The sequence below is a fragment of the Thamnophis elegans genome, chromosome Z, assembly GCF_009769535.1.
Source record: "Thamnophis elegans isolate rThaEle1 chromosome Z, rThaEle1.pri, whole genome shotgun sequence".
Lineage (NCBI taxonomy): Eukaryota > Metazoa > Chordata > Lepidosauria > Squamata > Colubridae > Thamnophis > Thamnophis elegans.
Genome location: NC_045558.1, coordinates 109,949,276 through 109,966,411, shown reverse-complemented (window position 1 = coordinate 109,966,411; position 17,136 = coordinate 109,949,276). Strand labels below are relative to the sequence as shown.

Here is a 17,136-nt window from a genome sequence, read left to right as displayed (position 1 = left end):
GTAGATTATAGATCAGGGTCAAAGTCACATCATTATGGCAGCGTCATATGATGTATCAGACTTCCCCCCCCTCTGCTAAATCAGGGATGGGTATGGCCCGTATGTGACTCATCTGGCTTCCAGGCAAGGAATTGAAGCCCTGTTATAGAGTGAAGATAATTAAGTTGTAAATATAGATTAAGAGGTAAATTTATTGTTGTACTTATAAAAGCTGTAAAGATCATCAGAAACTACTTCTATAATTTTTTCTTTCATTTCTGTTTCTTTTTTCCTTATTTTTATTTATTTATTCAATTTGCATATCCATGCATCTCAAACCAGAGAAATTCCTAATTAGCTTTAAGTCAACATTTTTCAGAAGTAAAAACAAAAACAAAGCAAAAAAACCTGGATCAACATCATTAAAAAGATGGAAATTTTAAAAAAGTAAGATAACCACTGTCCAAAACCATTCCAAATTTAATTCCACCGCTTGATTCTTCTGTTCTCCAATTTAAAGGCACTCTCTTTTTAAAACAGTAAAAGTTCCTCACTAGCTGGAAACACTTTCTCTTTCCGTATCCTTCCGTTTTGGAGCTGCCCCGACTTCATCAGCCTTGGCTGGATTTTTTTGTCGCTGGCTTGAAAAACTTCTCTTGCATCAATCAGGGACTTTGCGATGTCCCTGAGATCAGCAAGACATATTCTTCCTGTTCACCATCTCTTTGGGACAGTTTAGGTCCGATTGGACCACCCAGCGGCAAAAGTATCAGCTGCGGTCTTGGAGCATCGAGACCACATGTCCGTATTGTTGTGACATTGGCTCCTCCCACTTTTTAAATGCTATTTTCATGGATAGAATTTATGCAAGCCTTTAAAAATGAATGGAGTAAGTTTTCTTCTATTTTTTTTCTTTTATTTTCTCTGTAACCTATGGTCTAAAATTTTCCTCTTTCATGGGTGTCTTCTAACTCATTTAAAAATTGGACTCTTTTTTCTAACTTAAAATACAAAAAGATACAAAAATAAAAAAAGGAAATTTGCAACAATAACACTGCTATTCGGAGGCTGGAAGGTTTTGTATTGGAAATGGAACACTTTTTTTCTTCACTGATTGTTTTGATTGGCACTACAAGGTCTCACTGCTTGGTTATAGAGAGTGATAAGAAGAGACATACATATGTCCCTTTGAAGTATATCTTTAACCAGATAAAAGTGAAAACAAAACATTCACATCTTTGTGAATCTATGCTTAATTTTATTAACCTTCCAAACTAAAGCAGCTGTGTTTGTTAGCTGGAGGTAATGCACAATTTCAAAAAAAACAGAAATTTTAAGCTTGCAAAAGATATTTTCAGAAATACAGAAATTATCAAATATTTGTGAGAGGATAGAGAAGAAGCTGGAAGACTTAGAGCACATAACAGCAAAATATGTGAAGAAGTTTAGGATGCTTATCAAATGGAAAACGTGATGGTTAAAACCCAAAAAATCGAAGTGGAAAATGAATATGGAGAGATTAAATTTGTTGATATTATGGTGATTGGTTTGTCCCTGAAAATGGAAAGAGTGGAATACTGAAAGAGAAATTAAATGAAGGGGAAATTTATCCTAGAGGGCAAGATACAGAAGAAGAAGAAACCAAAGAATCTATGAATTTAAAGAGAGAAATTTCATTAGCAATAGCATTGATAACACTACTGACAATCAAAGATAAGCTGACTAAGGAAACAGAAGAAGGGCATCAAGATTACATGAGAGATCTTATAAGCAAGGAGTTGCTAAGAGGAGTCCATACAAAGTTGATCAAAGAGATGATTAGAGGACTGGCACCACAAATGGCAGAGGATATGAAACTGTTTTGCTATTGGAAAGATACAGATTGATAGATGGTAAAATATAATTTAAAGCTAGTTAATTGAAATTTATTGACAATAGATATAATTTAAATAAATAATTGATAATGTTACTAATGTATACAATGTGTAGCGTTATGATGAGTATAACTGAATATGAATATTGAATGGTACCCATGTAAGGAAGATTAGAAATCCCTTTGGATTACACATAAAAGTTAATTAAAAAAGAACTAAGTTAGATACAGTTAAAGTTTGGTTATTAGGGTGAAAATGTTTGATACAGGATATAGTCAAATAAAGGAGGGATAAGAATAACAATGTATATACAGATATGGGTATAACATAAGGAAACTGGGTGCAAATTTTAAACAGTGATTTGGAAAGAGGATTAGAAAACTTAGTTATGAAATATTATGGATGTTTAGCTAGAATAGGACATAAGGATTTAGTATTAGTGGAGGATTTAGAAATAGTAATTGAAAGGCCAGTATGTGTTATGTATTAAATTTTGATATATTTTATGATGAAGGATGCTTAAACAATTATAGTCAAATGAAAATGGAGATATGATGATGATGACATGTATAATATTTGAGTTAAAATGCTTGAGTTAATATGAATTATGTTTGTTGACTTTGGAAGAGATGCACAAAAGTCTTTTTGTAACCAACTGATACACTTTCTACATCATGTAAAGAAGGATGTTGTGTTTGTTTTAAATAAAAAATTTTAAAAAATCCTTAAAAAAGATGGAAATAATGTACTAGAGGGTAAATGACCAGTATATAAAATATCAAGAAATAGATATTTATTGGGGATTTAAGGTTTGAATTAAAGAGTAACTTATGTTTAACATTTCCTTCACTCTACTTGAGAAGGCAGGGAAATTTATTTTGATCCATAATTTAAAGCAAATTGAATAATCTGAATTTATAGGCCTTATATCCTTCACTTCTTGCAAATTTGCAATACTAATCTGTTTATTTTGAAGAATGTGGTGGCTAGGTGACATAAGTAGAAAAAATATTTTACATTGTTTTAAATGAAGGGAAATTAGCTGAATATACATGATTATAAATATTTAAAGCTACAAATCTGAATAGAACTGTATCATCCCACTGTTTTTTTCTTAATTTGTAATCTTCCTCCAAGAAGATTAATCCCACTGCACTTTTTTTCAGTTAAATTTTATCACTTTCATTTCAAACATCTTTAGTCCTCTCTATACATAGTATTATGAAGCACAAGTTGGTGAGAGAAGGACGGTGAGGCATAATAGGTAATTTCTTGGAGAGAACATCCAGTTACACAATAGTTGTCACATGTTGGATTGCATCTGCCCTTATGACCTCTAGGCTGGAGTACTGCAATGTGCTCTACATGGGGCTGCCCTTGAAGAGTATCCGGCGACTTCAGCTAGTCCAGAATGCGGCCGCGCAAGCGATTGTGGGTGCACCTCGGTTCACCCACATAACACCTATCCTCCGCGAGCTGCACTGGCTACCTGTTGATCTCCGGGTACGCTTCAAGGTGCTACTTGTCACCCATAAAGCCCTTCATGGTAGTGGATCTGGGTACTTGAGAGACCGCCTACTGCCAATTACCTCCACACGACCAATTAGATCACATCGATTAGGCCTCCTCCGAGTTCCATCTGCCGGTCAGTGTCGACTGGCAACCACGCGGAGGAGAGCCTTCTTGGTAGTAGCTCCGACCCTTTGGAATGATCTCCCTGTGGAGATTCGTACCCTCACCACCCTCCAGACCTTCCGCACAGCCCTTAAAATCTGGCTATCCCGTCAGGCCTGGGGCTAAAGACTGTAACCCACCCGAATGGTATGAATGTTGTGTTTTTTTAATTATGTATTGTTCTCACGTGTTAAATGTTTGTTTCCCCCCCCCTTGAGTTGTAAGCCGCCCTGAGTCCCCCCAGGGAAAAGGGCGGCATATAATAAACTTTCATAACTCATAACTCATCTGGCCCTGAGGTGATATTCTTCCCCCAAGATAATTATATAGTAATAGTAGTAGTAGTAGTAGTAGTAGTAGTAGTAGTAGTAGTATGGTGGTGGTGGTCGCGGTGGCAGTGGCAGTGGCAGCAGTAGCAGTCAGTAGCAGTAGCAGTAGTAGTATGCATTGAGAGGATGAATACTAAATTAGTAGAATATCTAGATCATTTGCTATATTTCTTGTTCTTAAACTTTAAATGTTAATTTCAGTCATTACTGCATTGTTATTATAACAACGTCTCCTCTCTCCCCCCCCCATGTCTTATTCAAAAATATTGGGGAGATTTTTTTTTCTACTGAAATTAATTAATTGGCTGCACAAATTATGTGCACATTCAAAATAGACAAATGTATCCCCATGTGAGCAATCAAGAACTTTATTTCATAGATTGTTCATTTTTCCCTAATGGTAAGATATAATGTTTTGTAAACTAATCACATTTTTGTGAAGATACAAATCATTCTGGGTGTATTTTACAATGAAGGTTGATTACTTGCATCCTTTCTAATTACAGACAGCTGATTTTTTTTTCTCCAGCCATTTTATCTTCAATGATCTTTCTTTATATGTTAGTAGGAAAAAGATCTCATCAAGGTATGGACTGTCTTAACTATGTAGCAGATATACACATTAATGACTTGAAATTAATTCATTTCAGGGGATTTGGCTTGATATTTCGTTCACCTACTCTTCAGTAATATACAAGTATGTATTTTCTGTGAGACATAATGATTAATCTATGTAGGTGAAAAATGGCTGGGATAAAATTATTAGTCATGATAGTATTCTAAATATAACAGAAACAGAATATCTGAAGAGCTCTGGGTATTCCATAGAATTGGACAAATGACAAAAGTTGTGGGACAGAAACTATAAATTGATAACGTCCACCATACAAAGAAAATCTATACAAAATGTTTTAGAGATTACACTCCTCCCCAGCAAGATTAGTTAGAATGTTTAAGAACATGTGTAACCATGTCTGAAAAAAAAAAAAAAACATTGGACCAAACACACCTGCCTAGAAAAATGATAAAGGAACCAAAAACATTTCTGCTGGGCATCATACCAGAGAAATACAGTAAAATAAATACATACTTAATAATATATATTAACAGCAGCCAGAATTGTGTTTGCACAACATTGGAAGGGCAAGGTGATTCCCACAGAAGAAAAGATAATAACAAAATTGTAGAATGTGCAGAAATGAATAAATAACCTTTGAAATTAAAAAAAGGAAGACACTAATATTTTGAAGTATGGGGTCTGTTCTATCAATAGTTAAATAAGAGAAACAGGAGTTAGAACTTCAATAATTATAAAAGAAAAATAAATTTTATTATTAGAGTTGTTTACTGTAACTAATGAATTGTTTATTAATTGTGATTTGTATTAAAATTACTCTGTATTAATATTATGAGGAAAAAACAGTTATGAGATTACCATTAGAGAATACTATTATTATTTTTACTATATAAATATTACTCAAAAGAATTGTAATAAGACAACACACTGTTTATATGAGTTTTGAACATATTGCTCTTTTTATTTATATTAATATAATAAAAAGGAAAATAATGTTACTGAAAAAAGCAAATAAGTATAAATAAAAATCTAGCCAAATGAAAAACAAAATATTTTAAATACCTTAAAATGCATTCGACATTGTAAGAAATTTCACAAGATCTTATATATCCCTTCAAAATTTGCTGATGGGAGAATATCAAAGCGAGTGAAGTTGAAAATCTCCAGTATTTTGGGAAAATGAATTAAGATATTATGTTGCTTATGAAATATATACAAAATGACTAACCAAAGAAAAAAAATAAAATAAAATCTGAGAAGCCTGATTAAAGGAGCTGCCTTATAAATTTCCTGATAGATAAAAGAACTGACAAGAAAACAAATATTTTATTTAATGGTAATGATTTCAATCACAAAATTACTATTTACCATCCCAGACCAATTACAGTAATCTATTATGTCTAGAGTGTTTGTGTGTGTGGTGTGTGTGTGTGTGTGTGTGTGTGTGTTTTGTGTGTGTGTGTTGCATTTGTGCTGATAAATAAATAAAGGGAGACTAGTATAGATCCATTTCAAGCTATTTAGCTCTCATCAGCTAGCCATATCCTTACTGGGAATTGAACTTGGGCTGTGTTACATATCAGGCAGTTGTATTCGCCACTAAGCCATAGGCTCTCTTCTTTTATCAGCTAAGCCAGGGAAATAGGTATGTATTGTGTCACAACCCCTGGTATGCCCAAATATGGGAGGGAGCATACTGCTTCCCTTTTCTGTCTTTCAGACAGAAAAGCCTATTTTTTTTAGCTGAAAGGAGGAAGGATTCTGAGAAGAAGAAACTTGGAAATATGAGATAACAGCTGACAGGTATGATGATTCATCCCCAAAATTGTAGGCCATAATCCCACAGGAGAGATTTGAAAACAAGAATGAGCATCTGATGACCCTTGGACAACATGAATAGCCTAGATCGATCATATTGCAAAAACCTTATTATTTCCATGTTTTCCTTCCTCTCTTTTAAGAAAACAGTAATGGAATTTCATCATATTCTTTTTTTTTTTCATTCTTAGAGATTTATCACTATGTTAAGTAACCTATTGCCAGAACCTACAACAATAATTTCCTAAGAGGTCTTATTTTGGGGAGTGATAATTTGTGGCATATCACAACAGCTAGAAATGTCAATTTTTTCAGAGGCAGAAACTGTGGATGGAACGTTGAACAGGCAATCTGTACTGAACATATGAAGGGACATTTGAAATGACAGATAATACTAGAATTTGGTGACCTAAATCTTGCAATTTGAAAAAGGGAACGTAAACCCAAGGATCATAATTCAATAATCATTTAAGGTACGGCAGTCAAACTCACAGTGCAGGGATTGGATGCATCATGTGCTGGCCCACACCCATTTTAATGAAGCAGAAAAAAGTTTCAATATGTCACCTAATGCCGCCGTAATGATGTGAGTTTGACACCATAGAATTCAGGAGGCCACTGCTATTTCTTTTTTTTTCTGTTATAGTATGCATGTATGATAGTCAGAATCAAGTTTATATTTTATAAACGTAACTCTGCCTGGATGTCCAAAGATGTTTTTTTTTCACGAGGCAACTGAGCTTTCTGCTTTTTCTTTGAAGACGTTTCACTTATCAACCAAGAAGTTTCTTCAATTCTGTCAACATCTTCAAAAAGCTCAGAAAGTCAAGTTTCCTCTTGAGAAAGCACTTTTGGAATAACCATGCCCTGGATTACTGAGAATTTCCATAGATACTCTGCCTTGATAGTTTTGCCACTGAAGCTAGGTCACTGTGGCTCAATAAATAAAATTGTATCTTGCTGTCATACTCAGAAATTGGATTTAGTTTGGGTAGATAAGTATGTAATGTACTTAGCTAAATATAACTTGTTAACATCTGATTTATCTGGCATAATCTTTTTCCCCTTTTTAGTGATGGAGAACCAAACAGAGGTGAGTGAATTCATCTTAATGGGACTGACAAATCTCGTCAAGCTTTACAATGTATTGTTTTCAGTCTTCCTGCTGTTATACTTGCTCACATTATTAGGGAATGGTGCTATAATTATTGTTATTTTAAGTGAATCACATCTTCAAACTCCCATGTATTTTTTCCTTGGAAATCTCTCCTGCCTTGACATCTTCTATTCCACAGTTACTGTTCCCAAAATGCTAGCTGGATTTCTTTCCAATCTGCCCATTATTTCTTTCAAGGGCTGCATAGCCCAGCTGCATTTTTTCCATTTCTTGGGTAGCAGTGAAGTCATTCTCCTTGGAGTCATGGCCTATGACCGCTACGTTGCAATATGCAATCCTTTGCGTTACACTCTCATCATGAGAAAAGAGGTTTGTGTGTTAATGGCAGCAGCTACCTGACTGGATTTTTTCCATGCCTTAATGCATGCAGTGGTGACTGCTCATCTTCCCTTCTGTGGACCAAATCACATTGAACACTTTTTCTGTGACATCAAGCCTTTGTTGAAACTGGCCTGTAGTAGCACACATCTCAACCTAATGCTCCTCAGTACTGTGACCAGTTTTGTTGCTATGACCCCTTTTATTATCACAATAATTTCCTATCTCTACATTATCACTTTCCTTCTCTTCAAAATACAGTCCCAGAGTGGTCGGCAAAAAGCTTTCTCCACCTGTGGATCCCATCTGATTGTGTGGCTTTACTTTATGTTCCTGTGCTGTTTAATTACATGCTTCCCACTGTGGGTGCCCCATCAGAACGGGAGATGATATTAACCCTCATATACAGTGCAGTTACTCCAGTTTTAAACCCACTTATCTATACATTAAGAAATCAAGAGGTTAAAACGGCAATGAAAAAAGTTGTTAAGAAGAAGATTTTCAGTTTCTCATGAAAACAAAAAAATGGAATGATATCCTATCAATAATCTGTGAGTTTCACAATGAAATTTCAAATTTGCCAAAACTGGCATTATTTCAATCTGTTCAATCGATTGATTGATTGATTGATATTATTACATAAATCCACCCAGAGTTGCTTCAATATGAAATGGGCAGCAAATAAATTTAATAAATAAATAGTCATCCCACCATGTTTTTTTTAACCTTTTATACTGCAAAAATAATTGAGGTAACATTGAGATAATAGGTTCTTTAGAAGAAAGAATGAATAAATCTCGGCAGTGAGTTTTTCTGTTTATGGGTAAAGTTGTTCGTGATCCCAGTAGTATTTCTATAAATTGATTTGTAAACAATTCTGCATCTCTCATAACCTCTTAATTCTTGTTTATTTATTGGATGAAAATCATTTGAAACCTGTTTGAATTACGTATGATGGAGAGACTGATCTGCAAGCATCATTTAATGTACAATATTATTTGTTTTATAATAATAATCAAGTGGAACAACCATAAATGCACCTTACTGATCTCAATATGACTTATGTCCCCCCCCAAATTAAACAAAGTTAAATGTTTAAATTTCACTCCCTTGAAAAATTATTTCAGCTCTTTTGAAAATCTTGCTGATGAACTAATAGAACAGTGTTTCTGGCTGGGGAATTCTGGGAGTTGAAGTCTACAGAACTTAAAGTCATCAAGGTTGAGAAACACTGTATTAGAATGTCATCTATAAATTTGGTTGAATAAAAATATGTGTCAATGTCTGTTAGCTAACTGGTTCTCCAGAAATACAATTATCTTGACATGTGTCCCAGTTGAAAGGGAGGGTCTGGAATTCAGGATATAGTGTGAAAACTGATTTCAGAAATTATTGTTTAAAGAAAAAAATATTTGTCATTTCATGTTCTTTCATTTTAAAGTATAAAATAATTCAGAATGTCTATGATTTCCTAATAGATATATTCCAGCCCCACTTGAAATGGAGTGCATGGTGTGTTTTTAAATTTATCTTTTCTTTCCTCTTTTTCTTTTGATTTGTTTGTATTGTTAGCCACCCGGAGTCCTACGGGATTGGGCGGCATACAAATGTTATTAAACTTCTAAACTTCTAAACTTCCAAACACAAATGGAAACAGTATTTTTCTGCCTTTGCATTAAGGGCTTGTATGTGTAAACACATTACTTTTCTGCAGGTCAGAAAATGTATTTTTAGTTCTTCTGTTTTAGTTACATGCAGATAACTGCTGAATGTAAGATTCGGTTTGTGTGGTTTTTTTCTGAAAATCCAATAAAAGTCAATACTCTGTTTATTTAAACCAGCATCTTGAATTGGGTCCAGAAGCAAATTAGTAACCAATGTTTCTTATAGGGCAGAGACATAAGCTGCATACCTTTAGAGGTACACATCCTCATGCTGCTGCATTCTGTACCAGCTGAAGCTTTCATATGTACTTCAAAGGTAGCCCATATAGAGTACACTATAGTCCATTCAGGAGATGATGATAGCATGAATAACGGTGAGAAAAGCCTTGTGATCCAGGAATTGGCACAACTGGAATACAAGAGAAGTTATGCAAAGCTCTCCTTATTATGGCTTCCATCTGCTCCTCAGGCAGGAGTTTTGAATCCATAAGTACTCCCAGGTTGGGCATCTAGTCTGTTTGGGAAAATGCCACCCCATCCAATCAAAGATGGTTAACTCTCAGATTTGTCAGGCCTTAAAACTTCTAGCCATTTAGTCTTGCCCAGGTTCAGGCAAGTTGGCTGTTGTTCCGTATCTAGACTCCTACATTCTACACGACAGGATGTCTGTAGCATTGCTATATCACTTTTAGGAGCTCAGAGATATAATTGAGTCTTATCAGTCTATGGATGATAGTTCACCCGTAATGATAGATGAGTAGCTTGATGTAGATGTTAAACAGGTCAAATAGAACCATGATGAAGACACTACCCACATTCTATTCCTGCCAGAGATCATTTAAAACTGTAAATAAGGCTGTTTCCTTTTATGTCCGGGCATATAATTTGACAGAAAGGCATCCAGATAATTTGCTTCATCTAGGGTTCACTGAAACTTCTGCATGACTTCCTTTAACTTCCTTAGAAAAAGGAGATTGGACACTGGATGAAAATTTTCCATTAGGGTATAATTCTGTAATGCCTTCTCAAGAAGGGAAATGAACCTATGTCTTAGAAAAACTGTCTCTTTCAAAGATGAATTATTAATTTCCAGAACTCAATCACATGTCCCCTTCAAGGCTGCAAGCTAGGAAGGAGAGACATGATTCTAGGGGCAGGTGATATGGTTTGCAGTCAGGAGGACCTCGTTCACTTCCTGAGGCCCAACAGATTCAAATCATTCCCATGTAGCAGGGTAAGACTATGCATATATCTTCATTGGAATTCAACTAAACTGGTATCTAACTGGGAATGAATTTGAGCAGTTTTGTCCAACAGATGCTATGAAAATTTATCTTCCTGGCCTTGCAGGTGTATCTCTGAGTTCCCCTTGTTCAAATGATCTTGGGTCACAAAAAGCAAGGCCAGCAGACAGCAATCTGTAGACACAATAAGAATAGAGTATATAGTTACTTTGCCATCATTACGATCACAGGATGGGCATTAGTAGCTGCTCTCACCGATGCTTAGTTATGTTCATCCTTTATTGACTTTAGGAATGCTCTAAACATCTCTTCTCCCATTTCATCTCCTTCTGCAATTTGATAAATCATGGAAAGCAATGGAATCCATAGCAAAGGAAGTCATACAGGAACAATCTGATTAAAGATTTGATTGATTGATTGATTTGATTTGATTACATTTATATGCCGCCCTTTTCCCAAGGGGACTCAGGGTGGCTCACAATTCAAATCAGGGGAGGGGGGTACAGACAAGAAATAAAAAAGACGGAACATAACAATACATAATTTAAAAAACACACAGTCATACCATTCGAGGCGGGGGCAACAGCTCTTTAGCCCCAGGCCTGTTGGAACAGCCAGGTTTTAAGGGCTTTGCGGAAGGCCTGGAGGGTGGTGAGGGTTCGAATCTCCACAGGGAGCTCGTTCCAGAGGGTCGGAGCAGCCACAGAGAAGGCTCTCCTCCGGGTAGTCGCCAGTCGGCATTGGCCGGCGGATGGAATTCGGAGGAGGCCTAATCTGTGGGATCTAATCAGTCTATTGGAGGTAATAGGCAGCAGGCGGTCTCTCAAGTACCCAGGTCCAATACCATGAAGGGCTTTATAAGTGACAACTAGCGCCTTGAAGCGTATCCAAAGACAAATAGGCAGCCAGTGCAGCTCGCGGAGGATAGGTGTTATGTGGGTGAACCGAGGTGCATACACAATCATTCGCGCGGCTGCATTCTGGACAAGCTGAAGTCTCCGAATGCTCTTCAAGGGCTGCCCCATGTAGAGCACGTTGCAGTAGTCCAGTCCAGGCCACTGTCACCCTCAAAACAAAACCTTCTAGATCATACAGATCATTAGGAACACCTCCAGTTCTCTTTGGAATCTTTCCAGGTCATTCAATCATCAGGCAGAGACAATCAAATTGATCCCATATGTACAAGGCATGAGATGGATCACATGGTTCCCACAATATGAGCACACCAATGCAATGGAGTCATAAACAGTTCTCTCTCCAGACCACTTTGCTACTGCTTTGACAAAAAAATCCAGATCAAGTGTGACCACTATCCCAGTCTCCCAGAAAAAAACAGGTTGAAATCCTCCAGGAAACATAAGTCTGGGAATTCCACTGCCAATCCTGAAGCAGAATCAAGGACTTCAAACAGGAAGGATCCATTCAGCAAAGAGGCTGGAACCATAAAGTCCAACTTAAGGAATGTTGCCAGCTTATTAGATCACAAGGACCTTAGTTATAGAAAAGTTAATTTGTAGAATGTTGCTGGATAGCAGGATAAATTTGGATACCCACTTCAAACTGTACTTGATATCTATATCTAGTTCTCCTTTGCCTGGAAAACAGCCTGTTATCAAGTTCTGGTCCAAAGTAATGAAAAACAAGAAAACACATTTCTGGCTTGAAAGGTTTTATCTCCCTCACATAAGCCCAGCACGAACTGACATTCTTCAACTGAAGTATATAGTAGGACTAACATCCTTTCCCTCCCCACAATTTGAATCTTCCCTTAGCCACGCCCATCCTTCCCATGCATGCCTCACCCTTCACTCTTCTACAAGCCATGTTATTCTATAGCCAGGGAAGTCAGCAGATTTCAATTGCCAGTTACACCCAGCGTGCATGCACACTTGTTTCCGTTCACATTTTCAGCCACCTCTCATCTGTTTGGCAGTGATGTCAGCTTCGGCAACAGTTCAGCTGGGGTTTTCTTATCTTTTCCCATCCAGCCGGTGGTTTGTTTTGGGTTTTGTGGTCCATTAGGTTCATCATGTGGCCCCAGTAGTCTGCTTGGTTTAGGATGCAGTGGGTGTGACATTCTCAGGTCTCTGCAAGACAGGCATTCCTGGCTCCTTCATTCCATGCCAGAATAGCAGCCCCATGTCATCAGAAACCCCAGGGCTGACTGTTGTATTAAGGATATGTCTGATTTTTTTTTTAACATGATCTTCATACATTGTGGATTTTCATTCATCCCTCATCTTTAATACTACTTAAAATGTTAATTTCAATCCTCACCTAATTATATATTAAAACACACTTTCTTACATATATTATTAAGTAAATAAAAATAATAATAATACCTCTATTCTAATGCCTTGGGAAACAATTTTATACATTAATGTTAATTAGCTACATAATTGTGTGCATACGCTCACTCAATACTTTTTTCCCTACATGGGCAATCAAGAACTGGTTCATGAATTGTTTATTTTTCCCTAGTGGGAGGAAACAATGCTTTATAAGATAGGCACATATTGCAAAAGTAAAATCATTTGAGATACATTCTGCAAGAGAAGCTGATTACTTGCATCCCTTCTACTTACATTCTGTTAGTGTTTTTGGCCCTTGGGCCATTTTATTTTCAGTTACAATTTCCTCACAGTGAGAGCCAATTGATGATGTTGTTAAGGCAATTGGCTAGAAACCAAGATTTCAGGGACTACTACTAGACCTACCTTAAGCACAAAAACTTGGATAGGCTTGAGCGAGTCATTTTCTTTCAGCCTGAGAAAAGCAATAGCCAACCACTTCTGAAAAACCTTTACAAGAAAATTTCAGGGACATATCCAGGACATATCTGAGAACTGGACATAACTGAACAGAAGTTAAAAAAAATTCCTCATATTTTAGTGGAAAAGAGGTCTCATCCAGGTTCGAACTTCCCAAATATTTAACAGATATATAACTTAGAATTGACATTTGATTTAGGGGATTTCTGTTTGACACATTTCATTTGTTGTTTCTTTTCATGGCAATGTGCAAATACCGCAATATACAAATGTGCCCTAGGAGGCAGGCAATCATTTAATAAATCTGAAACATGAAAAAATAGAATACTTACCATGATGATACAATAACACTTAAGACACATTAACCGTGAGAGTTAATATGTAAATATTATTTATTGACTGCTTGTTCCAAATAAGATTTTTGAAGATTCTAACTAAAGACTAAATGAAAACTTTCAGAAAGCAAAGATTCATTCATTGATTGTCTGTGACCAATATTTAAAAGAGGATGAGATAAAAACAAATACAATATGAAATAATGTAATAAAAAAGAAATAACATAAATGTTTTATAGAAAAGCCTGAAGCAATTACCAATGTAAAAAAGGGGTTAGACTTCTTCAAGACATGATTATTCTAAAAAGTTAGCCATTTTGGTAATAGTCAAAAGTTGTTTCCCTAGGGCAGTAATGAGATTTGAGATGAAAGCAGAAAGACCATGGTAACGGCTTATTTGCTATTGTGTGTGTGTGTGTGTGTGTAAATTCTGGTTTAGCAGAAATTTCAAACATATTGTTAAAATGTAACAATAGTGTAAATACAGTTTTATCCTGTTTTGCACCATTTTTATTAATTACCCCAAATTTTCTACAGCCTTATTGTTATTTTCTTTGTCTTTTTATTCTTTTATGTGTATCTTGTAAATATCTCATTTACTTTGTCATTTTATCCTTCCTTTTTAGTGATGGAGAACCAAACAGAGGTGAGAGAATTCTACTTAATAGGTTTGACTAACCTCTTTAAACATCAAAATCTTCTATTTACAATTTTCCTGCTGTTGTACCTGGCCATATTGGTGGGGAATGGTATGATTATTATTTTAATCTTAACAGAACCACATCTCCACACTCCCATGTATTTTTTTCTTGGAAATCTTTCCTGCCTTGACATCTTCTTCTCTACCGTTACTGTGCCAAAGATGCTAGCAGGATTTCTAACAGAGCTGCACATAATTTCTTTTAAGGGCTGCATGGTCCAGCTGCATTTTTTTCACTTCTTGGGAAGTAGTGAAGGCATTCTCCTTGCAGTTATGGCTTATGACCGCTACGTTGCAATATGCAACCCTTTGCGTTACACTCTCATCATGAGAAAAGAGGTTTGTGTGTTAATGACAGCAGCTGCCTGGTGCACTGGATTTTTCCATGCCTTAATGCATGCAGTGGTGACTGCTCGTCTTCCCTTCTGTGGACCAAATCGTATTGAACACTTTTTCTGTGACATCAAGCCTTTGTTGAAACTGGCCTGTGGTAGCAAATACCTCAACCTCATGCTCCTCAGCACTGTGACCAGTTGTATTGTTATGAGCCCATTTGCCTTCATAGTTCTTTCCTATCTTTATATTATTACCTTTCTGCTTTTAAAAATACAGTCCCGGAGTGGTTGGCAAAAAGCCTTCTCCACTTGTGGGTCACACTTGATTGTGGTGGCTTTACTTTATGTTCCTGTGTTGTCCAATTACATGCTTCCCAATGTGGGTACCTCATCAGAACAGGACATGATAGTAACCCTCATATATAGTGCAGTTATCCCAGTTTTAAACCCACTTATTTATACACTGAGAAATCAGGAAGTTAGAAGAACAATGAAAAAGATTAAGGATAAAAAAGAGTAACTTTCTTGTGAATTAAGATGCTGGAAATATACTGCATCCATTATACTTTTTTCTCAGAAGTAGAAGTTTTCTTCCAACTGACATTGCCTATCTATTTGAATGAAATCTGCAATTTTGCTTTAAAGAAAATTACCAGTGTTTATTATAAAATTATTTCCTAAGGACACTTTTGCCATGTCACTTTTATATTTGTTTTAGCTTCAGAAAAATGTTAGCTTCTGGATCTTAAACATATGGATTGGAGGCAAGTCCCGTAAAACATTAAATTTGTAGCTTTTTTCCCGTTTGCATAAAAATGGTCATGGAAACTGATTTGGAAATAATTATAAAATTATTATAAAATCTGACATTGCCATCTGAGATCAGATTGTCATTCCTTTATGTTCTCACATTTTAAAATGTAAAGTCTAAATAGAATTTTAAATGATTTCCTTGTTCACCTACAAGGAATTCCAAATCCAAGTTGCTTTAAACTTTTTGCACTGTTTAATTAAATGCTTGCCTCTGGGAGTACATCATTATAAAGGGAGATAATATTAACTCTCTATATAGTGCCATTGCACCAGTTTTGAACCCATTTATTTATATACTGAGAAATCAGGAAGTTAAAATGACAATGAGAAAAAAATCCGGGCAGGAAGATTTTCATATTTTGGTGAAAGAAAAAAATGAAAATCTAATCAATTTTATTTTACTGCCTTTCAATTAAATTTTCATATGTCTAAATCTGTCTCTCTCCTGCTGCTTGGAAATCAGCTTGGAAATGAGATCAGATGGTGGGAAAAAGAAACACTACCAAATAGAGAAGGACTAATATTTTGTAGTATTAGTGTTGTAATAATGTTCAGCTACACTGTCAAGGCAGAAAATAGTAAACTTTCAAGATTGATGACAGGTCTTCAAGATAAATAAAGTCAGGAAACTAACCTGAAAGATTATTTTATAGATATAGGCTATAATGGCTATCTTGAAAGGCACTTCTTTTTTTTCTTTTCTTTCCTCTTCTCCTTATAGCAAAGGAAATGAGGAAGCCTGTAGATTTTGCTCTTCAGTGTAGAAAGATCAGAGAGAGAACAGATATTGATCATGACAAACCTTGCATGCATACCTTTACCCATCTTGAACATTCTCCACAAAATAAAATTCAACATATAAATTAATTCTTAGGGTAAATCTAAGGTTGTACATCTCCTTGAGTCAGATGATCCAGTCAATTTTCTTGAAGGTTTTGTGAAATGGGTTGGGGTGAAAATGTCTGTTTTAAAGACTTTCAGTAAACTTCCATGTTTCAGAGTCTACTGTTGCTCCATTTCTGCTTCGTCATCCTATATATGCTGCTTCCCTAACATTTTAAGAAACAGGTTGGATATAGATGCATAATTTTATTTTTCCTGAACATATGTGATTATTTCTATTATCTTCAGTGTAATAAAGTCTATCACCACTAATTAAATGCATATGTAAGCTTACCATGAAATAGTAACATTCTCATACATTATGCAATCAGTGGATATATTACACCATTCAGATTAAAACAAATATTCATGAATAGCTTTCTTTGCATCCTGCACCCCTTTGAATTTTCTACTGCATTTTAAAAATAAATATTCATTTGAGATTTTCATTAAACAATTTATTTTGTTTTAAAATTGATTTTTTATATTAGCAGAGCAGAAATTACTAAATGCAGATAAAGTTGGCAAGTTCTAGAATTACAATTATGCAAGTCGCCATGGCATCTGATTTTGAAATCATTTCAACCCTATTGGCATTTCAACCACATTGCATGTTTTATCTACTTTGCCTTTAGGATTATTATTT

The 17,136-nt window shown here is 35.7% G+C and overlaps 2 protein-coding genes across 2 annotated transcripts; both read left to right on the top strand.

The window, feature by feature from the left end:
* The first annotated feature begins 7,326 nt into the window (after window positions 1-7,326).
* LOC116521352 (olfactory receptor 12D3-like) lies at window positions 7,327-8,261 on the top strand. The gene is given in 2 exon segments (XM_032236032.1): window positions 7,327-8,056; window positions 8,059-8,261. Coding segments are annotated over 2 exon segments (933 nt in total).
* A 6,127-nt stretch (window positions 8,262-14,388) lies between these two features.
* Window positions 14,389-15,315, top strand: LOC116521351 (olfactory receptor 12D3-like). The gene has a single exon (XM_032236031.1). The coding sequence runs from the start codon at window positions 14,389-14,391 to the stop codon at window positions 15,313-15,315; it is 927 nt and encodes a 308-aa protein (XP_032091922.1).
* Window positions 15,316-17,136: the final 1,821 nt, after the last annotated feature.

What these genes read in the sequence shown, in the direction of transcription:
- LOC116521351 (XM_032236031.1), top strand. Translation starts at nt 14,389, where the DNA reads ATGGAGAACCAAACAGAGGTGAGAGAATTCTACTTAATAGGTTTGACT.